Consider the following 25,124-nt stretch of genomic DNA (forward strand, 5'->3'; position numbering starts at 1 on the left):
CCTATTAATCCGCTCGTTTAGTTTCCTTCTCTCTCAAGTTCATCTCGTCGGCAGGATCCCAAACGGTTGATGTGACATATTCTTGACTGATGATTTAACCGTCTACGACATCCAGCAGGAACACTACATTTATTAGCTCAAAGAGAAAGAGTTTAATGTCTTGAAATATTCATATTTTATTGACAAAAAAAAAACATTTTTGTTCCAGATACAGAAAGATTAGCATCATACAAATTCAACTATCCTGACCAAGATATGATATTTAATCCAAAAAAAAAGGATTAATCAGACTGGCAATTAAGAAGATTGTGTGGAAGAACTAGTGGGAACTAGAGTACTCCATTTATCAAATTGGTAATAAGATCAGTTGCCTTGATTGAGATCGCCATGTAATTGTTTAGAAGAATTAAAGAACAGAAGGAGGGGAACCTGTTTCTGTTCCTTCTGCAGATTAGTTGAGGAACTCGCGTCGCCCATCGCAAGAGCAATTCCAGAGCGATCCGGCGGAGCAGAGAGCAGAGATTTTAGGGTTTAGTAGGATTAAATTTTAAATAAAAAACAGTGAGTTTACCAAACAAAACTTTACTTCTACCCACCAAGCTGTCAGTCAGAGGATAGGCTCGAGTGGGGCCAGCAGAAGCTATGGCCTGAGAATATGTTTTGGGTGCGAATGATTCGGGTACATAATCTTTTTGGCAAAAAATGGAGTTCAAATCGAGCCCCTTCTCCCCCCAATTCTCAAAGAACTCACTGCAGGAATCAGGATCGGGAAGCCAGATCCAGACGACGATTCCTCTTCCACGGAAAGCGGCGCCCGTGGCGGAGGACAGTGGGAGTGAGCAGCGGCGAGGAGTACCATCACATTCTTGCTCCTCTCTTGCCGTGGGCTCGATTCTAGGAGAAAAGTCATATCTTTTTCTCGGAGCCCTAACTTGTAATCAACAAAGGAATCGGTTGCCGATTTCGTCGTCGTCGTCGATGATAATTGTGTTCTAATAACTTTTTTTTCTTCGAACTTGAAGCTCAGGGAAGTTCATTGGCCATATCAGTTCGATGCCGAAGAAGGGCAGGAAAAAAGCCGTCAAAAAATCTCCTTTGAGGACCAAGATTGACGAAAATGCTTTTCCAATCGGGAATGGCACCGTGCAATTCAAGAAGCGACAACTTGTTTTCAATAAACGGGAAGGTACGGGTCTATATCTTAGGCTATTTTATCAATTTTCTTTTGAACGAAAAATGAATCAGAATCCATGCTAAAAAAAATTCTTATGCCTATATCGCGCTGAAGTTTGCGGGTTGTCTTGTTTGGGTGTTGAAGTGCCTTTGAACATCTGACTAGTATTGTTTCTTATACTGAATCCATGTGGTACCCCGTTAACTATGCATACATGAAAACTATTTTCAGTTTGCAGTTTGTCTTGTTTGGGCATTGAAGTGCCTTTGAACGTCTGACTAGTGTTGTTTTTATGCTGAATCCATGTGGTAGTCAGTCAACTATGCATATAATGAAAACAGTTCGACATGGATGAAAGTTATCTGAACACCCCTACATTCTTATTTTGGTGCAGAAAATTCAATGCATGCCTTATTGTAACAAGTAATTGAATGGGCACATATAAATAGGAATTCATGAGCATGATTTTCCCAGACAGAACTGTAAAGGTCCATCTTCCATTCATGATCTTGGTTGCTTCAAGATGACTCTCCACCTATATAGATAACACTTAAAATATTTAAGTGCATTGGCATCCGTCAAATGCCATTCAATTATAATTGCATGTATGGCCATCCTTAACTTGGTTCTTCTACTTTGCATATCGAGCTACCTAGATACTAAACCATTAGACTCTTACTCAAAATTAATTTTGATCTAAATATTACCTTGTTCTAGTGATGTTATCTATTAGTTTAACTCTTGAACACTAAGTCACTTGTTTTCGGTTTGCTTACTCCCGCAAGGGAGCAGAGATGAGAGAAGATATGAGGAAGGTTTCCTAGTCATTCTGCTTACCACAAGCCTTAGACCCCATCATCCGCTGCTTGTGGTAAACAACCCTAAAAGAATGCAAGCATTCATAAACGTTTTGTATCTCAATTTAGTAATTCTACACTTAGTTGTTTGCATTGTTCTTTCAATCATACACCTTTTCTAATCTTAATGTCGAGGCTGCAAGTTGATGATTTAAACTGCATCACTATAGTATCAGCTTGACTTGATGTTGGTTTTGTAGTCAACAAGAGTGTTGCTAATTTGACAAGAGGAACTCAAAATATCCTATGTTTTCAAATAATGAATTGATTATTTTCGAAGTAAATACTTTTACAACACATTACTATTGCTCACTTAGTGAGAGGAGATAGAAGTCCCAACATTCTTGACTGTTTGAATTTGTTTCAAGTACCGGGTAGCGGTATATTATTATTTTTTCAATAGATTCAATCATTTGGTAATACTGTGACTATTGTTCCATAACATCCAAACTTATCACAGGTGATCAAAACGATCTCCTTAACTCCATCGTTTGAAACTCATATGCTTGTGAATTGATTATGTTTCCTGTATTTTGGACCTGTGTAGTTCAGTATGTCTAGGAGCGGGTGCTTCATGTGTCTCTTGATCATTGATCTTTTGTTCTTTGAAATTTTACAGTTGAGATGAGAACTGCTGCAATCAAAGCTAATTGTGAAGTGGAGATTGGAAGCTTGCTTTCGTGGGTGCGATTGCTTCCATCCTACTTCAGCAAAGATCAGTTGGACACTCCTGCACATAAATTTTTTCAAGAAAATTTGCCAAATGCAACTCTCACCAGGAATGAGAAATACAATATCTTTGAGCTGCAATGGAATAGCAAAGAGAGTTACTATGAAGGTCAGTCTTCAGTTAGCAATGCTTTCACTATACCAGCCATGAGTGCTCTTCGGTTTTCGGTCGGCACAGGTTGGAATACTTTTCTTTGTTATGTTTTTCCATCCAAGTAGTCGATATAATTTGTGCTGCTGGATGTTTTCTTTCACAGTGAAGAGGAATCTGGAGGCTGCAAATCTTGTATGTTAGCCTTTCTCTATTATGTTTCCATCCCTAGAAATCTTTTGATCTCGTCTGTTATACTTAACTTGATACATAATGCTGTATGCTAGGGTCTCGATCAGCCATCTGAAAGAGGACCAGTGACATTTGAAACACCCGGGGTTTGTTCTTCAGACTATGATTTTATCATTGATCTTTCAAAGTTTGTCACAATACCAATTCTCTCATGATCTTCATGATCCCCTGATAGATGTAATGGTGTGAATTGTAGGCAACTACTACTCGGTTATCTTTTGGCATGACACCGAAGACCTTAAGGTTACCAAAGATCGGCGAAATGATCTTGTCTGTTCATGGTTCACCTCTTGGTGTTTACAAAGAAGAGATCTTGGAAGCCATTCATGGTAGATTGTTAAGTTCCCTTGTAAGCTTTTGCGCAAACTGTAAAAGGTTTCTTAAATTTTGCTTGCACCTTCAGAGTCTGGAGATGGAAGTCATGAAGATGCTTGCTGAGGACATAGGCACATCATGTGCCCAGGCAACTTCAACAATATGATGTCTATCATTTCGACTGGACTCGATTTCCTTCTCGTTTTCGATCGAACTGATGGAATCAGTTGAATGCAAACAATTTACTTTTCTTTAAATAAAATGTATATTAGGAAATTACCGAGAGTTGTATTACTGCCAATAAGTCTAAATGCATCGAAAATCAGAAGAAATAATTCCATAAACAAGAAGTTGATCAACTAGTTACTCAGATTCTCAACTGACTCAACTCTAGATGAGTTCCGGGTTTTAGTGGTATTATACTTCATCACATCTCAGTTTGGTCGATGCCTACTTGACAAAATCACTCTGATTGATCGAAATGGAAACTTAAACTTCTTTCCAGACTTCTTCGTGCTGGTTGATACATCAAGGTGATAGAGAGGATCATTCCTGCTACTAGATTTTTAGTCCTTGGGCATCGACTTGTGCTTGTGGACTTGTAAATATGCTGTTGCTGCCGATGTTCAAGCCGCTTTTAAGCCAGGCAATGCTGCTAATTTCCGACACAACTGAGGCCAGTTCATGGCTGGAAAAGGGTGGAGGCTCCAAGAACTCGATAAACTCCGGACCCAACAAGGAGCTGCTAGAGCGACTCTTGTCTTGAGTACTGGTGCAGCATCCGTGGCCGCATTTGTGTGGAATCTGAGATTCGAAGGCATTGTTGCTGGCGAGCAATTTACAGATGCTGCTGTTAGGTTTGAAGGGTTCATGGATAGGTCCATCGAGTTGTTGCCTTCGTCTTGGTGCGTTGGGACCGCTTGGCAGGGCTGTACACTTGTATGGGCTGAAAGCGCTCACTCTTGCAACTGGCCGGAAGAAATAAGGAGGGTCCTTTATCTCAGGCTTAGGGGGTTCTTCTCTGATGATGATGACCTCTGTCGAATTGTCTGAAACATTGTCCCTTGAAGTAGAGACTCTTGCTTCCATGGTTCTGAGGGGATTGGCATTAATAGGACATGGAGATTCATCAGGCACACCTTTCGCTTTATCAATGGAAGTATCTCGCAAAGTATCAGGTGGTGTCGATTTATAACGCTCAGCTTCAGCACATCTACGCCGCAGGGTGGAATTCCAATGGTTCTTGATTGCATTGTCAGTTCTCCCTTCCAAAAGCTTTGCAATTGATGCCCATTTGTTTCCATGGATCGCATGAGCCGCAATGATGATACGATCCTCTTCCTCTGCAAAAAAATGACCAAACTTAATGAAAGCTTTGTGAATAAGCACGCAGTAAGTATAAGAAACTCGAACATATAATTGCCTCTATATATTCACTCGTTATCAGTAAATATATTATCATTATCATCAAGTTGTGGAACTCCCAAATATCTGCCCTCGACAACATGATAGCTTATTTTTTATCGACCAAAGTGAATTTTAGAAATATAAGAGGAGTACAAAGATAAAAGGAAAAAAAACATAACTCAGACAAGTCAAACTCTGTACAAAACCCAGCCTTTATTGACGAAAAAATAGTTTGCTTAATTCGGAGACCACATAGGCAAAAGAAGCATATCTAGGACTAAAAATGTGTTATTCAGAGTAGAGCATCAGTTCTGACAATGTATGGATTTGTGTCTGATGCCTCATTTTTTAAAACTTTTTACACATGGTCATCGAGATGTTAGTCTCCATCGGATTATCTGTAAGTTTGATCAGGGTTTAAGTAGATAGATGAAGAGTCTAAGTATGAAAGGTGCACACACAGACTTAAATGGGCATGCTATGTTGAGCCTCTTTCAGAATTTAGATGCTTATTTTGCAATTTTCGATTATATCCAACTATTAGTTTGTAACAAATAAGACCTAGCTAGCTCCAGGGGCAACAAGGTCTGCTCACTTCTCAAAAATCGATACAATTACAACTAGGCCATATCAACAATTAGATGATAGGCTAGAAACCTCATAGTGCACCTAAAACTATCAATCATGATTGTGATATAACACTTGTGAATGCCACATAGACAATTCTAATCCTAGACAAATAACCAATGGTACCTTTTTATGGTGATATGGAGATGAATGTAGTGATTAACTGACAACAGGAAAAAAAATCATTAATTGACTCCTCAAATTTCTAAACTTATATCATTGTCATAGAAACACTCTAGAGATTACCTACGTCAACGCTCAATATACATGAAAAATAATTTCTTAAGCATATTGGTCATCATCACTATTTTCATAAATTCCTGTTGTACTTACCTGAACCAGCTGCAAGATGCAACTCTTGCAGTCTTTTTAACTGTTAAATGCATATTATGTTGCAGCACAAGTCAATTCATGGAAGATTGTAGATTAATTAAGGTAATCACATATGACAGATGTATGAAATATCAATTGAACCATTAAATCTGTTTTATTAAGCATATATGTCAAATCTTCTATATGAGCAAAGCATAATAGCAGCTTAGATTTCTTGTATGGTGTATAGATTGAACTAGCTAAGCAATGCAGTCCAGTAGTTAATTAGACATCTGAAAAGGGAATATATAACATATCAACAAGTGCAACCAAATGGGCGAGAACTACAGGATTGAAACTCCCACCAGATTTGAAAGAAGGCCATATCTATAACAATCTCTGCAGTGCATCCACAAATCCTTCTAGATTTTATTAACTAACGACCAGTGATTATTTTCTAGTGTCATTCTGCTATTTTTCAATTTATTGATACACTAGAAGCTCTCTGTTCTCGAATTACATCTCTCATATTGAGGAATGAAGAATTGACAACAGGGTCGTTAGCTGCGAGAGGTTTCAACTTCAAGCTGTCGGCAGAGGCCTGGTTGCTTCATTCTAAATAAAGTTGCTTCTAAATCAATGTGGAAAAATTATAACCACTTCTTTTCGAGGAAAAAACAGAACAACATTAACAAAATAATGTTATTCTGAACCTCTGCCTATCCATTCTATCAAACTATCATTATAGAACATCTTGAACATCAACTTCCCTAAGTATGTGAATAAACACAAAAAAGAGAACCTTCTCCATATTGTCTATGTTTTGAAGTGGGAAACTTAAATAAGCAAATGATGATTAGCCAGGGATAATTGGGAAGCTTGCTTCAAGTGGAAGAGGCAATGCGAAGTCATCCTTATGAAGTTAAAATGCCTTAAATGGTCCACATCCTATCATCCATCACTAGCCAAAGGATGCAATCTGTTAACAAAATAACAAGCCACAATTTTTAGGTTCGTGGTAATAAATTTCGATTCATTGAAAACAAATCGCACTTAGCCATTTTTTCGTTATTGTATAAAACTAAAAGTTTCCCCCTATGGAGATCAGACTATCCTAAAGGTAAGTTTATCTGCTATTTCACTAAGCTGACCTTTATCGAGAAATCAAGAATCATTAAAATGCAACCACAATGGAAGTAACTAATCTCACCCTGCATCTTCTTGCATTCGCTTTCTACCCGGAAAAAACAAGGAGAAAGTTTTCTTTCCTTCTGAAGAAGACTATCCTCTGGACCAGAAAGTGAAAAGGGATAGAGATTGGGATGCTGAGTTTAGGGGTTATTCAGCATATCCATGAACTTCACAGTCATCACTTCCAAATCACAAACCGGGGATTCTTGCTAAATCCTTAAAATGAAAATATATGTCAAAACGTCTCGAAGTAAACCTAGAAATCTGCCACCATTAGACCGTTCAGAAGACCAGATCGACAGCCAAAACATCGCCATAATCCAGATACGATGAAGAAGATGAAACACAATAATTTCACCAGAGACGAGCATGTACCAGTAAAAGGCCGGCGCTTTACGTACGGATCGAGCTGGTTACACCACCGGAGGCGGCACGACTTCCCCGACCTGCCGGGGATCCCGCGCGCGATGAGGCTCCAGTTCCTCGCCCCGAACCTGCTCACCAGCCGGCTCAGTATCACGTCCTCCTCCGGCGACCACGGGCCCTTCACCCGATCCTCCGCCCCCACCGCGGAGGCGACCTCGAGGGTCGCCAACTCGGCCGAGGCGCTCTCCTCCCCCGCCCTAGCGTGCGCAGCGGATCCAGAGGCGAGGGCGAGCGGGGAGGAAGGCGGGAGAGGGGGCGAGGTCGACGACCGAACAGCGGAGTCGGCGGCCACGGGTGCGTCGGGAATCGCCTCCTCCCTGGGCTTCTCCTGCGCCGCTGCGGCGGCTTCGGGTTCCGCCATGTCTCGCTGTCGCCGTCGTGCGCTCGAGGAAGTGGAAGGAGTATACCGACCGCCTAACCGCAATTTGGGCTCCGCAGCGCACAGCGACGAAGAGGGCAAATGTTGCGCCAAACCGGTCAAGGATTTTACTATTGTAGACATCACAATTCACATAATGACCAACGAGTCCTAGATATTGGGCCGAAGCTCTTTGGCCCATTAGTTGTATTACCCAGATTGCAAATTGCACGAAAGTCCAAATACTTTTTTTATTCACAATTTTTTATTCATCCAAAAGCAAGGTGACATTTCCTTCTCTCTCGACCACACTCTCCTTCGTCTACCTTATCGATAAAGAGCATGGGTTATCTCCTTATAGATAGTTGTGGGATAGATTATGTGAGACCGTTAGGATAACAGATTCCACCTTTTTACTAAAGAAGATAAGAAACTCAATAGTAAGCTCACGATTAGGGTGCTAGTTCATAATCTTTTCGTGCGCTTGTAAGGAAGTTTTATGTTGTTCAAGTGTATTTGATAAAGTAATTGAGTTATGTCAAATTGAACTTAAATACACTAAGAAGTTGAAATACTTTTAATTTTAGTTTAGTTTCTTGTTTACAAGCCTAAATTTGATTAAGTATGGCTTAAATTTGGTTTATTTAAATGTTATTGAACTTTTAGTTCAAATTTATTTAAAATTTCTATATTTTTAAGCTTTATTTTAAAAGATTATTATTTTTTATTGATATAAATTTTATTGATAAACATAAATATTATTAGTAAGTAATTTATATTTATTCATGGATATTAATAAATTGAACCATATGTGTTCAAATATATTTATTTAATTGATCTTATTTGTATATTCATTTACAACTTTATGAGCTTATGACTTGGCCTCCTCGTAACCTCCTTACGAACTCATGACCTCCTCGTGAACTTATGGCGATATATATATAGGATGGATAATCTGTGTGCCATCCGGTGCGGGACATTTGTCCACAACTAAATGTACGAAGTGTCCGGATCACTTTTAGATGCCTCAATACATACTCTATGTTGCATGCATGAAAAGATTTGTAGCATATATATATATATATATATATACACACACCTTGTGCTCCTGATATGCACCTCATCTTTGGCAAAAGATTTCGAGTGTTTGAAATTGAAACAATGCTATTTTTTATTTTTATTTATTTTTTTTTTTAGAATTTAGAGTTGGGTTATAGTATTAAACGCATAAAAAATTTCAAAATGGAAAAAAATTTTATTGCTCACGATGTGTTGTATTATTTTTCTTTTTATTTAGCTGAGCAGCTAATTTTTTTTATTTTAATTTTTTATATTTAATATTTTAATTCAATCCTTAAATTATAAAAAAAATCATAAATATCTTAATTATAAATAAAAAATAAAAATAAATAAAAATAATATTATTTTTATTTCGGGCACCTAACGACACTTCCGAACATTCAAAATCTGTTGTCGCGTATTGCACGCACACAACCAACGCGCAAGGTATATATATAAACATTGCAGTTACTTTTGAGAACGTAGATGCGCATTACCTTTCTTCTTCGTAACCCAACCCATCGATCTTTTTCCCAGAACCGCTCGACCAAACCTTGACTCTTCCCTCTTCCACGCATCCTAATTCTTCGCTTTCTTCTTCGCCTATCTAACGCATTAATTTGCATGCCCAATTCTACAAGAACAGGCGACGCCCACTCGGTGAGCCGCTCGATATCTATAAATTGCTCTCCGTCGAGCACGATCAGTCCATCACTCGACCTTCACGTCGATTCCGTATCGATCAAGCCTGCAGCCTGCAGATCGTTGATTGAAATGGCGGCCCGAGTGGTAATCGAGGCGCTCCAGGAGCTGCAGCGACCGGCGGCGGTGGCGATTTTAGCGCTTGTGTTTTGCTACGTGGCGTGGTTCTGGTCGCTGCGCCGGCGGCTGAGCGGCCCCACAGTATGGCCGCTCTTCGGCAGCCTCCCGGGCCTCGTCCTCAACCGCGCACGCATGCACGACTGGATCGCCGACAACCTCCGCGCCACCGGCGGGGCGGCCACCTACCAGACCTGCATCCTCCCGCTTCCCCTGCTCGCGCGCCGCCAGGGGCTTGTTACCGTGACGGCGCACCCCCGGAACCTCGAGCACGTCCTCCGCACGCGCTTCCACAACTACCCCAAGGGCCCGCGGATGCAGGCGGCGTTTCACGACCTCCTCGGCGGTGGAATCTTCAACTCCGACGGCGACGCGTGGGTCCTCCAGCGCAAGACGGCGGCGCTGGAGTTCACCACCCGCACGCTTCGCCAGGCCATGGCCCGTTGGACCAACCGCGCCATCTTCCGCCTCTGCGATATCCTCGCAGCGGCGGCCGTCGACGACGGCCGCCGCCGCGCCATTGACCTCCAGGACCTCCTCCTCCGCCTCACCTTCGACAACATCTGCGGCCTTACCTTCGGCAAGGACCCGAAGACGCTCTCCCCTGCTCTTCCCCACAACCCCTTCACCTCCGCCTTCGACGCCGCCACCGAGGCCACCCTGCAGCGCCTCCTCTTCCCCGGCTTCCTCTGGCGCCTCAAGAAGGCCCTCCGCCTCGGCGGCGAGCGCCGCCTGCGCAGGAGCCTCGAGGTCGTCGACCGCCACATGGCCGCCGCCGTCGCCGAGCGCAAGCAGACCCCCTCCGACGATCTCATCTCGCGCTTCTTGAAGAAGCGCCCCGCCGACGGAGACCTCCAGCGCATCGCGCTCAACTTCCTCCTCGCCGGCCGCGACACCTCCTCCGTCGCGCTGAGCTGGTTCTTCTGGACCGTGATGCGGCGGCCCGACGTGGAGCGGAAGCTCGTAGCAGAGATAACGGCGGTTCTGCAGACCGTGCGCGGACCGGACCGGGCCAAGTGGCTCGCCGGTCCGCTAGAGTTCGACGAGCTGGAAAAGCTGGTTTACCTAAAGGCTGCCTTGGCGGAGACCCTCCGTTTATACCCGTCGGTCCCACAGGACACGAAGTACGTGGTAGCCGATGACGTGTTGCCAGATGGGACGGTGGTCCCGGCGGGTTCGACCATCACGTACTCTATCTACTCGATGGGGAGATTGGAGACGGTTTGGGGGAAGGACTGCGGGGAGTTCCGGCCCGAGAGGTGGCTGTCGGCCGAAGGCGACCGGTTCGAGCCGACCAAGGACACGTACCAGTTCGTGGCGTTCAACGCGGGGCCGAGGACGTGCCTGGGGAAGGACCTGGCGTACCTGCAGATGCGGTCGATCGCGGCGGCGGTGCTGCTGCGCCACCGCCTGGAGCCGGTGCCGGGCCACCGGGTGCAGCAGAAGATGTCGCTCACGCTGTTCATGAAGCACGGGCTGCTCGTCTACGTGCGGCCGAGGAACCTGGACGACGTCGACGCCGGCGATGGACACCTCGTGGATTCGCCGGCGAAGAAAGTGACGACTGCCTCCGTCGCCACTGCGGCGGCGGCGTGAGAAAGAAATGGATGATCCGCTGTTTACTTCGATGCCCATCTTCATGTATTTGGTCTTCCTCTTGAGCTGTTGTGGTCTCTATTGATTATATACTTTCTTTAATATTTTTTATAATAATTTTGAAATTATCATACGCTGTAATAGATTACTTAATATTGTAGTAATTTTGATTAAAATTATTATAATATTTTAATCATTTTGTTAATATCTTTATATTATAATAGTTTTGATTAAAACAGTGTTAAAATTATTTTTATAGAGTTGGAGTAATTTTAATTAAATTAGAATAATTTTGATCAATTAAAAAATATTTTTTATATATAATTATGTTGCTTTTGATGATAATAAAAATAAAAATGTTATAATAGATAATTGAGATGATTTGATTATTGATTGATAAATTATTATAGTCTTCTTTTTCTATATTACTTTATCTATGGGTTGTTTGGTAAAGATAAGTAATAAGACAATTCTCTCTTCTTATTCTCTTTAATTATAACACGTAATCATCCTCTTTAAGATACAAACTCATAAATAATTCTTTAAGATACCAACTCATAAATAATTTTGTTCGGTAAATGATACTATTTTAATTATTTTCTTAGTTTATTTTTATATATTGGTTTCATATCATAAATTTTAAATTTGAAGCATTTGACTTTATTGGAAAAAAATATTTGTCATGGATTTTGGATGCCGAGATCCACTTTATCTTAGGAGATAAAAAAAAACGAATCCTTATAGGATCGTCCAAAACACTTATTTTTCTTTTTGCCATCATCTTGATGATGGATTGAAAGTTTAGTATCTCACTCTAAAATAACCACAAAAACTTTTAAAAATTTTCAAAAGGACCCACACACACACAATTTTAAAATAAAAATACTAGTATACCTTTAAATTTTTAATTACTTTCCTTGTGGGATGTATTACACAACAATAAAAGTAATTAAAACAAATATAATAATAAATTAGAAGTTTGTTAACTGTCCTTGGGGCTATGGTGCTGCGGTAGGACATTCGGATTGTCACCTAGGCATCCGCGGTTCAATCCCCAGCTACGGCGTATTTGCAGGAATTTTTCTCTAAATGGGGATCACAAACAAAGGATGTTGGGCATCTGGGTTGGCCACTGTGTGCGCTTCCCGATTTACCCTGGTGGCCGGTGGGAAACTTTCTGTGAGACCGGACCAATCATCCCAAGGATTGAGTTAATGCGACTGACTGAGATTATTAATTTTTTAGAAGTTTGTTAACAAGTATGGCACACCATGGCTTAGTCATCCTGAGGCAACTAGAAGATTCTTTTACATAACAATTATTCATGAGTGGCTTGTTGACATCTTAATGCAATTGGTGTGTTATCATATCTTGCTAATTGCACTCATCCATATATTGTATTTTTTTTAACCTTCTAGTAAGATATAACTCATCTCCAATTCGAAAACATTGAAATGTTGTAAAACACATATTTTATTACCTTCGTGGTATAATTGGCATGAGATTATTTTATTCGATACAATCAAATTCATCTTTAATTAGTAGAATATGCAGATGCAGGCTATCTTTCAGATCCACATAAAATTAGATCACAAACAAGTTATGTGTTTACATGATGAGACACTACTATATCATGAAAGTTAGCCAAATAAATTTTAGCAGTGACATCGTTAAATCACTTTAAAATTATTGCAATGCATGAAACAAGTCAAGAATGCATATGATTGAGATTCATAACACTGCATATTCAATAATCATGCAGGCTAATAACAACTAAAGATAGTCCAACTATTATATTTCGAAGATAATGTTGCTTGCATTTGTATAACTAAAGGGAAGCTATATTAAAGGAAATTAAAAAAATATATTTCACCAAAATTCTTCTACACACGTGAACTTCAAAAGAATTGTGATATTGATGTCCAACAAATTTGTTCCAGAAATAATGTAGCTGATTGATTCCCAAAAACATTATCAACTTCAATATTTAAGAAATTAGTGCACAAGATAGAGATGTATCAATTAAAAGATCTTCAATGATTAAAATTAAGAGGGTATCTCTTGTCATACTCTTTTTCCTTCGATTTTTCTCATTGGATTTTATTAATAAGGTTTTAAACAAGGTAGCGTTGGATTCTCCATCAATCAATTAAGGAGAAGATTATAATAGATGATTGATTTGATTTCATTATTGATTGACGAATTATTATATTATTCATTTTCTATATTACTCCACCTATACTATAAATAAGGATATTTATAAACAAATCTCAAGGACATAGTTGAGTTGGTTATGACGAAGTAGAGACGGAGGACAACTATAGCTTCTCGATTTACTTCCTCACAGATGGTCGTAAAGCCGATCATGTGGGACCATTGGGGTGACGGATTTCACATTTTGCTGAAATGTTGAAGGATACTTATAAATAATTCTATCTTTTTTACTCTTCAATTATAACAAAATGGTGTTTTTTTTGTAAATTTTGCACATTTTAAAATGATAAAAGTGTATTTTAACCCTTGATTTTCATATAATAAGTAATATAATAATATAAATTTATTAAGGTGTAAAATTAGGGCTGAGTATTCAGTTAAAAAACTCGAACTGAATTAATCAAAATCGAATCAAATTGAATTTTTTTAAACGGATTGAACTGATCGAATCTTTAAATAAAAATTGAATAAATCGAACAAATAAAATATCGATTAATTCAGTTTTTGACTTAATTAACCGAAATAATTAAATTTTTTAAGTTTACTAATTTAAAATTTTTAAAATTATTTTTTATTTTAATTAATTTGATTTAATCAAATAAAAAATTTTAAAATCAAAATTGAACTGAATTAATTAATTTTAAAAAAATAATTAAAATTTTAAAATAATTAAATTAAAATTTTAAATTCAGTTGGTCAGATCGATTTATTCGATTTAACTGAATTTGTTCATATCACCCCTATATAAAACACAAGATAGAAGTAAAACGGCGTTGGCTTAGATAGAAGAACCGGCCGGTTCAATATCAGTGGCGGGAAGAGTGGTCTCCCCCGGCGTCACCGTTTCCCGCGCAAAACTGAGGAGATCAAAATCCCTAATCCGCAAATCCCGATCCAGCCTGACTCTTCTTCTACGTCGGCGATTCAGGGAAGTGACGAAGTCGACGACGCTGCCCCTATCCTCTCGCCGTCGTGGCTTCGACCCTTCTCCAAGACCGGAGAGCACCAAAACGAGCGAATCCCTTTGCTTCTACGGCGTGATGGTTCCGAAAGAGACGAGGGGGAACTGGGAATCCAACCCTAGCAGAAAGCGATCGAGGCCCGGTCGCGACAGTGAGAGCCCTTGCAAGGCTCCGTCCCCCGGCAAATGGCGATCACCGCGCAGATGTAACGGCAATAGGGACGCAGTCAGAAGTCGCGAAGTGAGTGTTTTTTTTTATCTAACTGATTGATTCTTCGTTGCACGATCTCCAATCCGGTGACATGGTGTCCCTGCAGGAGAACGGGAATCTTTCCAATGGCGATCTGATAGGTTCGCCTAAATCTCCCAGAAAAGAACTGTTTCGCAATTCCGATCAGCAACTCAAGTGGAACCCTAGAGGCAAGTTGTTAAATTGTCATGTAAAACTGTGATAATTTGTATTATCATCTATATACGAGAATGTGTTTGATCATTTGATAAAAATAAACACAAAGATACTTAGTCCAGACAAACCTAAGACAGTGCCTACATTTGTGATTATATTTGATCCTCCAACCAGTATTACTACTTGCTCCTCTTTGATAGTTAAAACGTTAAAGTATCTCTCTCTCTTTTTTTTTCTGTGATCCTCCTATGCTAAGTCAAGGTACCAATTATTTGCAGATCCTGCGCAAATGGAAACTGTGAAACATGCTTTACATGTTGCAACACCACCAGCAGTTGTTGTCTGCCGTGAAGAGGAGCAGAAGAATATTCTTGAATTTTGCAGATCCTGTCTCCAACAAAATAAATCTGGCTGCCTCTATATATGTGGATGTCCAGGGACGGGAAAGACATTATCAATTGGCAAGGTGAAGGAGTGTTTCATTGGGTGGTCAAAAGAGGTACTGTGCTATGTTTTTCATTTCCCTAAATATCCAAGCCCATTTGCTTTAGAAGCTACTGAGCAAGATAAAATTTATGCGCTTTCTTTCTTTATGTTGACTTCAAGTTAAGTCACTTCAAATCGCAATTTCTCATTTCCTGGTTCTGCTGTTGCACACCGGTGCCTGTTATTGGCTTATTGCCTGTATCTTGAGTTGCATACAAGAATTCTATGTGCTTGTCAACTTAGGTGATAATTTTGAACTAGGGAAAGGGCCCAACACTAATAGCACGGGTACATCTGCAAATAGCAATTTCATTGCAGGTCTTTCTCACATATATGTAATGAATACGATCGAGGAAAGCCTGAGCCCTTAAAGATTTATAAGCACCAAAGGCTAGGGATATTAGAATATTCTAACTCCAAGTTTGCAGGTTGACCTGCTTTACTGTGAAATGACAGTACCTTGTGCCATACAATCAACTAACTTCTTCCTGAGATCCCAAAAGACACCTACATGTAGGTACAGGTCATGAAAAATCAAGGAGACATTGTCCTAGTTGAAAAGAGAATACCAATAAACAAGCAGATGAATAGTACCTGAAAGAAGAGTGTATCAGCTATATATGTTATCATTTCTTCACTGTTCACATAATAGGAAGCTCTATCTTGCTTTCTGATAAGTAATTGTCAATCCTGACATTTGCAAGACTAATATCTAGTGGATTCTTATGCTTTTATGCAAAAGAAGTTTAAAAATTAAATTATTTGTTATTCCAAAATCTGGCTATTAACTATTTGAGAGACACCAACCAATCGTGCATAACTTCTAAATCTCTGATCTTTTACTTATCCTTCATTCATAACTAGGCACTTGTTTTATCAATTCAGCTTTGATGTCTGATTGCTAAGTATACAATAAGCCTCCTTGCACATTAAATACTTAAAGTGTAATATGATTCTGATGCTTGGATCCATGACATTTATCTATTTACATAGTCAAAGATGTATTTCAGAAACAAATCCTAATATTTCAGTCTACATATTTATCCACTGTTATCCAACTGCCAGGTAGGAGTTCTGTCACCTGAAGTATTAACCATTAACTGCACTTCTCTCACTAGCACATCAGAAATTTTCAGCCAGGTACAACATTATATTATTTGATCTAGTATTAAGACGACTCAATCCTTTTATTCATTTTGCTTCATTTCTATTATGGATAAAAGATGCTTGTGAAGTTCGAACCGTCGAAGAGGAAAGCCACTAATACTTCACCTCTCCAGCATCTTCAGGATATATTTTCTCAGAAAAAGCACCAATCAGGAAGAATGCTGTAAGAACTGTTAAATTTGACCCTTCATGTAATCATGCATAATGCTTCAAACATTGCATGCTCTTTTACGAAGCAGAGCTCATTCTTAAACAATTTATGATTTTATAGGTTGATGATTGCCGACGAGATGGATTACTTAATAACTAGGGATAGTGTGGTTCTGCATGATCTTTTCATGCTTACAACTTTACCTTTTTCTAGATTCGTACTCATAGGTATGCTTCTTTTCTTACCAAGATGCTCCAGAATTGAATATTTGCATTCCAATCAATCTATTCCTGTTTTTGGAAATTTGAGATATGTGCACACTTAGTTGCTCAAACTGTTCCCTGCAGGAATAGCAAATGCAATAGACTTGGCAGATCGCTTTCTTCAAAAACTAGAACCATTAAATTGTGAGGCTGTTTTTCTTTTCTTTTTCTAGTTATATACATTTTTTCTGTTGGAGGCACTCAAGAACATTTTTCAAATACAATTAAAAGAAAATAATTTAGAATTTTTGTTGTTCTTTTGCTAGGCAAACCTGCTGTCATAACATTCCGTGCTTATTCTAAAGACCAGATACTGAAGATTCTTCAGCAGAGAATTATGGTAGTTCTTCCTCAAATCTACATTATATATGTAATTTGCATTACTCTACATGCTTGTGTAGTTCACACTAGTTTAATTTCAGTCATATGAACTTGTGTATATCTCTTTTATTATATATATATATATATATTTATTTATTTATCTATCTTCTCACTCTTTGTGTAGGCTCTTGGGTATGATGTATTCCAGCCAGCAGCACTTGAATATTGTGCACGAGTAAGTTAAACTGTCACATTTCGAGCTTCACATTCTATATTGCACTAAATGGAAATTTTATCTTAAGGAAGGGAGGAAAATCTAATGCATGTCACATTAACTTCGTTTGCAGAAAGTTGCAGCAGCAACAGGAGATATTAGAAGAGCACTAGATATTTGCAGGTATCTGATGTAACCTTGCAATTTCAGTTGTGATGTTTTAAAAGTTAGTGGGTTGGGAGTTTATATTTATGCAAAAAAAAAAGGATCAAGTTTTCAGGTTCTGCATTTTTGCGCTGCATTTTGTTTAATGTCCTCTTATAATTTGGATTGTAAACTCACATAATCGATTACTGCCCTTTTTATGATTGGATAGATTATTTGGTTGGCCTTGTAAGCAAAAAGATTTGTATGTCAACAAATCCATATTGTTTCTTGTTGCCTATATCAACCATATGTTTCTTTCCAAATGATTTTGGAATCTATTTTGCTGGCAATTTCATTCTCTAGCAATCCTGAACATGCTAACATGGACTATGGTTTATAGCTCAGAAACATAAACATTCTGTCTTAATGAACATCAAGTTTTTTTTTTTTTAATGTTTCATCCCTCTTTCAGGTGTGCTATTGAGGTGCTTGAAGCAGAGTTAAGAGGTTCTGTGACAAACAAAGAAACAGAAATGGTAAGTTTGATGTCTCTCGCTAAACTCTTTATGAAAATTAGTCTTCTCAAATATTTTACACAGTTATCATTAAAATCTAGAGAAAAGCAGTAATTTACATTTTCTCATATCATGAATATTATGGCGCAACTTGCCAATTTAATTTAGTTTAATATATGAGGGTCTGAATGGTAATTTCTTTATTGTAGATTGAATATTCCTAAAAAATATCTCTAAGCTATCTCTTTTTGGTTAGTTAGAGTCTAGAGATATCTAAGTATGGTATAATGACCCCATAACTTTATAGTTAGAACAATATTGTATTTCCTCGTGTGTCTTCTCAATCCTCAAAATTTTTTTGATCTTCTGAACTCTTCCAAACTCCAATTGGAATACTATCCATACCCAAGCTTTTATTTATTTTTCAGTTTCTTTTAAGCTTTTAAAGTCATTTGATGTAGTGAACATTCTATCAGAATTTGGTTTTGAAGTTTTGCCTAAATATCGTTGAGGATCTTAATTGTGCTGCAGGTCTCATTTCATCACATTGATGTTGCTATATCAAGATCATTCAAGTCACCCGTGGTGGACATCATACAATCTCTTCCACAACATCAACAGGTGAGCATTTGGTGAACCCTACGACACAGAATCATAAAGCCATGTATCTATAGATCCATAGTGATGATGAGTTCGAGTTCAGTTACTATTTCAAACCTCTATTGGCATTAAATTAGCAAAATTTTATGAAAATCTGTGGTGCGCCCAAACGTGATGAAAAACAACAATAATCAGTAGTTTTACAATGGTAGAATGTTACTGAAATATGCTAGTGAACAAAAAATCACCCTCAAATGCTTTCTAAAACGCAAAATCACTTGGTTCATTGTATCTACAAAATGTAGTGATGAATTGTGTGCATTTTTCTTTTTCATTTTTTTCAAGGTATAACATAGGAGTTTGGATAAGAAATTAAGAGTATGCAGGCAAATGAACAGCCATTGAATTGCTTCTGTTTCTACATTGGCAGGTAATTTTGTGCTCCTTTGTCAGACTCTCTCAACATTGTAAGAAGAATGCTACTACTCTAGCAGAGGCAAGTCTTTCTCATCATATTTGCTTAAAAACTGATTAACTGCATATTTTACATCTATTTAATAGAAGTTATTTCAGTCATTTTAATTATTGTATATGTCTGTTTGATCAGCTCAACCGATCCTACTCTGAAATTTGTAAATCAACTCAATTTCGTCCAGTTGGCATGATGGACTTTGCAAGCTTGTGCAGTGCACTAAACGATCAGGTTGAAACTCAGCATCTGTAAATAATCTCTCTTTTTTCCCTTTGTCATTGCTCTCTCAAGAAGAGTTTTTTTTACCAACCAGGGGCTTCTGGAGATCACGCAATCTCGCGGAGACAAATCAAAGAAAATCAAACTAAAAGTCGATAGCTCAGACATCACTTTCGCATTGAAGGTTCACATTTGCTGCTTTGCAACTTCTTGTTCCATTGCCTCTTCTTTTGCTCATGACACACCAATTGGTACAGGGCATACGGTTTTTCCAGAATTGCTTGGCGTGATGATCGATCACTGATGAAATAGCAGATTATCAAGTGCCAACAATAGTTGCACAATCCTGATAAGTTACATCCTGATGAACTCAGTTCATGTTTACTTTTTCAAGGGTAAAGGAAGGCCAAAGACAAGGGTTCTTCCATCAACAGCCAGCTTCATTTGGCACTCAAGTAGCTAACCATCAATTGCTCTGCCTTGGCAGCAACAATTCTTTGGGTAATAGTCAACTGCTTGTTTGTAAGGTTGGAATTCTCAAAAACAATTTTGTAACTAAAAAAAAGCTGTCAGATAATACAGAAAGAATTTTTATTTGTCCATTTGATTATGTTGAATGGTTAAATTTGGTAGAGTTCTTGGCAAAACAAATTGTTGGTAGTAGTGTTGTTAGTCATTGGATTGTCAATTGTTATTTAATTTTTAAAAATCATGCATGCGATGTGGAAGCGGAGAAAATTTTGCTTTCGGAACATAGTTGAGTTGGATTACGATAGAAGCAGAGTTGGTTATGACTGTTGCACTTATACTTTTTTACTTCATTTGCTGCCGCTTCTTCTCCTTCTTTGGTCGCCTGTGTGATAGGAATAACGGAAAGGCCGCTTCGTGTTCAATCGATGCTTTTGCCTCTGATTGCTTGGAAATCTACCGCTAAATTTGCAGCTTTTTTGAGATGTTCTTGAGGAGGGGCATTACGTCAAGCACATGGCGAGCGTCTTTTATTTAAAAATCGAAATTTTAGAGTTCCATGTAAGATTTGCACCTTTTGCTACAAACTACGTGAATTTATCAAAATCACAAAGTTAACCTTCACAAAAGGATTAGTAACACTCAAGGGCGTTAAAAGAATTTTTTAACTTTATGGAAGGTTTATTAAATGCAATAAATATTTGAATTTTCGAGGAGTATTTTGAAAATACCGTAGGCAGACAGCGATTCCCTAGAATTCTCGGCTTCTTCTTCTTCTTCTTCTTCTTCGAGCCCTAAGGCCAGCGATCCACCATCACGTCCGCCGGACCTCCATCCGTTGCGCCTCCTTCCTTTCTGAGACTTTGAGACCTTTCCGTGCTTCTTCTCCTTCCGTCTCTGTTGTTTCACCTTGCCGAAGACTTGCGATATGTCAGGTAAAAGAGAAAGCTGCATTATTGCCTCAAGAAATAACAATCTTAGAGCGAATTGCTTGAGTTGAGATTGTTAGTCTCCTTTTCGACCTAGCAAAAAAGCTAGTCCATTTCTCTACCTTCTTGCATGATATGGAATCTCATTTACTTGTTGTTCACTAGAGCATCACCATCATTCTTGCCAAAAATTTCACCAGGAGGAAGAGGTCAATTACGTAATAATTGTAGGGATATAGACATATGCTCTTGGAAATTTGCTTATTTTAATCTGCTAAAAATATGAATGCTTCGGGTTCACGCAAATCCATATCCTTGGGAGAACAGAACTGAATGAATTGGTCTGTTTCATTTCGAATTGATAAGTAAAAGTGAGATTTAAAAAGATTTTAACCTTTTTGTAGCAACTTATTTAGATTATGTTCATTTCCTTTACAATTATACTCAGGAAAGTGGGATATTTACTGGTTTACTATAGCTATGGAGCAATGGAGACAGCAAATTGAAGAATGGGTTCGTCAGCAACCTATAGAGCAACTTTATGTTGCTGTAGCAGTTCTAGTATTCACCCTTACTTTCTTCGGTCTGTGTAAGTTCTCTTCACCCTATTATATATTAATTTGTTACCTACCTTAGATCCATATAGCTATTTATGGGAAATGGTTGTTACATGTAAAATCTCCTTTAACATCTTTTCATGTTATTTTCTGTTGTTTTTTGGCTGCTAATTTACTATTAATTTTCCAGTTCGTATACTGAGACGTTCAAAGTCCAAAACAGTATTGCTTGCAGGCTTAAGTGGTAGTGGTAAAACCGTTCTGTTTTATCAGGTATTACATGCGTTTTTGCTTCTTAATCTGCAAAAGTGGTTTGATTTATGTGGATATTAGTTTTTGTTAATTGACTATTAAAATCTGGAGAAAAAGTTAAAATTGTTTGTCCATAGAACTAGAAGTTGAATCATAAATGGAAATTATTTGTATTAGTTGCTTGGCCTTCAACAATCGGTAACTTTCATTGCTCTGACAATGGAAGCAGCACCAAAAAAGGAGTTTGTTGGGTTTTAGCTTGCTTCTTTTCATATTAAAAAAAAAATCAGCAGTTTTTAGCAATTTTGATTGAGGTCCTTGTTACATACTGAAACTAAAAAATAGGAGTGGAAATTCGAAGATTTCTGTATTAACTGTATGTTAAGGGTAGGTTCTCTTTCGATACCCCATCATTATACATGTTTTTTCTTCTCAAATTGGACCCCAACCTCTTTGTCTCAAATTGACCCCAAATGATCTGGAGTTAATATCAGTGTTTTTTTCTCAGAAGATTTAGGAAACTATCGTTTTTATTAAATAAGTAAAAAACTATGACAGATTATTAAAAACAAGTTTCAAAAACTGATAAGTGCTTGAAATTTGGAGGGATTATTAATTCAGTCGTGAACTATAGGGATCATATTCAAATAAACTCATTGAAATAATGCAGATGAAGAGAAAATTATATTTATCTTTTCATATGTTTCAGCTTCGTGATGGCTCCCCTCATCTAGGTACTGTTACATCAATGGAACCAAATGATGGTACCTTTGTGCTGCACTTCGAGCTTGAAAAGGTAAAGGACTAGCTGCACAAAACTAATAGATTGAAGCAGGTTATTTGTTGAAACAATAGCAGGAGCCTCAATTCATTTTCCTTCATTTACACAGAAGGGAAAACCAAATCCAGTTCGTTTGGTTGATGTTCCTGGCCATTCACAGTTGAGACCAAAGCTTGATGAATTCTTGCTTCATGCAGCTGGAGTCATTTTTGTTGTGGATAGTTTAGAGTTCTTACCAAACTGCCGAGCTGCTGCTGAGTAATTTATTCATTCAATTTTCTGATGCATGATATGTTGTGCTATTGGAGACTATCAATTTTTTTATGAATATGATTTAGTATTGTAATTTAGACGTATAGCATGGTTGTTGCCCTGTGAATTTCATGCTCCAGTGACCTTTTTAATAGTGTGTTTCCTTTGTGATCCTACACTTGTATATAAATTGCAATGTGAATAAGTGTTTGTTTATTGTCCTGTCTGCTAGGTACTTGTATGATATACTTACAAAGACAACAGTGGTGAAACAGAGAATTCCCATTTTGATACTGTGCAACAAGGCAGATAAAGTGACGGCACACTCCAAGGAATTTATTAGGAAACAGCTGGAGAAGGAAATGTGAGGCCTTGATCTCTTATCTGTTATTTGAAGTTTTCATTGAGCAGTTTAATTTCATAAGCAGCATCCCATTTAAAAGGCATAAACCTAATGAAACAGTTTTTTTCCTTTTACTTTAGAATTTCTCTTATCACTTTGCCATCCTGTGTAGAGTGTTCAATGTCTGGTGGCATGCTTTATCTAAACGAAAGTATGATTGTAGATCAGAGATAATAACAAATTTCAAACTTTGAGGAGACAAATTTACTTTTTCATAGATTTTTTTCCAGGAGTGGGGTTGCTATTCTGGGCAAATCTAAATGCCCGACCGAATCTTTTTTTTTGTCTTGACTAGGAAACTAAATGCATGGTAACCTTTTAAGCTGCATTGAGCATTGAGGCTCAACTTTTAACTTTCTGCAATTTGTTTCAGATTTCTTATAACAATCTCTTTGATGTAATTCTGCATACTCTAATTCTTTCCTGAGCTTGACCATTAATTCAACCAAGCATTAAGTTCAATGCTGTGAATCTTTTATCGATTCATGAACTATACTGTGTCTCATTATCTTAGGAAGCTGGCCCCTAACATGGTGACCTGTACTGGCTTCTCCCTTCTATCCTCATTTTCTTCCATCATGTATACTTCTTGTCCAATATGTACTTAGGAGACCAATAAATATCTCAATTAGGCGATATGAGATCATGATAAATATGCACATTAGCAATGATGAAACATGATATTAAATATAAATGAGAATATAGTAGGAGATCGAGTTCAATGACATTGGAGAATCCATATAGCCGACCCCACTTAGTGGGATAAAGGTTTAGTTGTTGTTGTTGTATGCATACTTCTTGTCTATCCATGTCATGATTAACTTCTTGACCGAATTACAATACTCCTTTGCAAAAGAGAAAGTTTGATAATTTCTTTAGTGATCCTCGTCAGTTCTTTTTTGTGCCTTTGCGATTGATTGATCAAAGGAAGTCAGACAACCACTCCATATGTTTTTTTTTCCCAACAAAGGTCGGTCACCCTTTTTAAGATCCTAATTTAGTCCCACCTTGAGTTATGGGTTAACGAATAGAGTTTATAAGCTTGGATGTGTATGTTAACTTACAAAGTATCAAGCTTTAAGTGAGGAAATATAATGAGATCCTAATTTAGTCCCACTGTCTTTTGGGAGTTGTAAGCTAATTAAGAGGGTTTGTAAGCATAGATGTGAGAGGCACTATTGACTTGGGCTCGACAAGTTAGCGGGTGCAGGTCGTGACACTCGATGTACTATTCTTCAACAACTTTTTATCGATACATAGGTAATACATGAGAAAATTGACTTATCAAGTGTTTAACTCTAAGGATTTTGGAACAAATGATTATGCTATTGGTGTTTGATGAATGAATAGGTTTTGCTTACCAAAAAACTTCCCTGTTATTATTCGATGACCACTTTGGTCTTTCTTCTTGAATATTGATGTAGCTGATGATTAATTCATGACGGTTCTCATCTTCGTAAGTTATATTTTGATTAATCTGTTAACAAGTTTTTCTTAAGAATCATAAACAAGCCAGTATGTGTTTGCAATAACCATCACACACGAACTGTAATTCCAAGTAGCCATTGCAGTGTACCAAATGTTACCTTATTTCCATGTCTGTGAGATCTCTTGAACGAGTCGACTCTCCGTATTTTCGTACCAAAAGATACTGGTATGATAAATTGGAAAGCATAACCTTTCAGACCACAGCTCTATTTTGACGATGATCTTACACTTTGTGTTTCAGTGACAAGCTTCGGGCCTCAAGAAGTGCCATTTCAGCAGCGGATTTAACCAGTGAGCACACACTTGGGGTGTTCGGCAAAGCATTCAATTTTTCTTGTTGCCGGAACAAAGTAACTGTGGCAGAGGCATCTGGGTTGACCGGAGAGATATCGCAAGTCGAGCAATTCATCAGAGAGCTAGTGAAACCTTAGATATCTCCTCAATCACCATGCTATGGATGAATTCAAAAGATTTTGTTGGAGAGTTTTGCAGCATCAGTTGTTTGAGCTTTCTTTGCAATCATGGCTCTGAGTGTGTGAATGAAACCTTTAAGCTCATTTGAGCAGAGGCTGTAAAATCCTATCAAAAGGACTAGACATTTTTAATTGCTTGGTTATATGGCAGTAACTTTCTCATCGATCGAAC

The 25,124-nt window shown here is 38.3% G+C and overlaps 5 protein-coding genes across 6 annotated transcripts; 4 read left to right on the plus strand and 1 right to left on the minus strand.

Moving 5' to 3' along the window:
• Window positions 1–1,053: 1,053 nt before the first annotated feature.
• On the plus strand, window positions 1,054–3,541 carry LOC141830341 (uncharacterized). Its single transcript, XM_074717783.1, has 7 exons — window positions 1,054–1,186; window positions 2,651–2,938; window positions 3,018–3,046; window positions 3,084–3,098; window positions 3,139–3,189; window positions 3,300–3,432; window positions 3,507–3,541. Exons 1-7 carry the CDS (start codon window positions 1,054–1,056, stop codon window positions 3,539–3,541), a joined length of 684 nt encoding a protein of 227 aa, XP_074573884.1.
• A 162-nt stretch (window positions 3,542–3,703) lies between these two features.
• On the minus strand, window positions 3,704–7,828 carry LOC141830894 (transcription factor MYB1-like). The gene is made up of 2 exons (XM_074718341.1): window positions 7,331–7,828; window positions 3,704–4,761 (listed from the first exon to the last, which is right to left on the minus strand). The coding sequence occupies exons 1-2, from the start codon at window positions 7,740–7,742 to the stop codon at window positions 3,977–3,979; spliced, it is 1,197 nt and encodes a 398-aa protein (XP_074574442.1). The 5' UTR covers window positions 7,743–7,828; the 3' UTR covers window positions 3,704–3,976.
• Window positions 7,829–9,529: 1,701 nt separating this feature from the next.
• LOC141830880 (cytochrome P450 86A1-like) lies at window positions 9,530–11,407 on the plus strand. Its single transcript, XM_074718328.1, has one exon. It carries the CDS (start codon window positions 9,573–9,575, stop codon window positions 11,211–11,213), a length of 1,641 nt encoding a protein of 546 aa, XP_074574429.1. The 5' UTR covers window positions 9,530–9,572; the 3' UTR covers window positions 11,214–11,407.
• Window positions 11,408–14,467: 3,060 nt separating this feature from the next.
• On the plus strand, window positions 14,468–19,639 carry LOC141830481 (cell division control protein 6 homolog). The gene is made up of 16 exons (XM_074717908.1): window positions 14,468–14,629; window positions 14,706–14,808; window positions 15,073–15,293; window positions 16,346–16,420; window positions 16,504–16,610; window positions 16,719–16,825; window positions 16,946–17,005; window positions 17,128–17,201; window positions 17,367–17,417; window positions 17,530–17,579; window positions 18,016–18,079; window positions 18,590–18,679; window positions 19,089–19,154; window positions 19,266–19,361; window positions 19,444–19,533; window positions 19,607–19,639. Exons 1-16 carry the CDS (start codon window positions 14,468–14,470, stop codon window positions 19,637–19,639), a joined length of 1,449 nt encoding a protein of 482 aa, XP_074574009.1.
• A 963-nt stretch (window positions 19,640–20,602) lies between these two features.
• On the plus strand, window positions 20,603–25,084 carry LOC141830744 (uncharacterized). Of its 2 annotated transcripts, none has more exons than XM_074718166.1 (7): window positions 20,603–20,752; window positions 21,195–21,335; window positions 21,494–21,576; window positions 22,265–22,351; window positions 22,446–22,594; window positions 22,821–22,952; window positions 24,721–25,084. In XM_074718166.1, the coding sequence occupies exons 1-7, from the start codon at window positions 20,746–20,748 to the stop codon at window positions 24,908–24,910; spliced, it is 789 nt and encodes a 262-aa protein (XP_074574267.1). In that variant the 5' UTR covers window positions 20,603–20,745; the 3' UTR covers window positions 24,911–25,084. The 2 variants fall into 2 exon arrangements, with proteins under 2 accessions (XP_074574267.1, XP_074574268.1); XM_074718167.1 differs by having other exon boundaries at window positions 21,225–21,335.
• Window positions 25,085–25,124: the final 40 nt, after the last annotated feature.

The sequence above is a fragment of the Curcuma longa genome, chromosome 6 (assembly GCF_044706935.1).
Source record: "Curcuma longa cultivar G26 ecotype Majalengka, Jawa Barat chromosome 6, ITB_CL_G26_1.1, whole genome shotgun sequence".
Lineage (NCBI taxonomy): Eukaryota > Viridiplantae > Streptophyta > Magnoliopsida > Zingiberales > Zingiberaceae > Curcuma > Curcuma longa.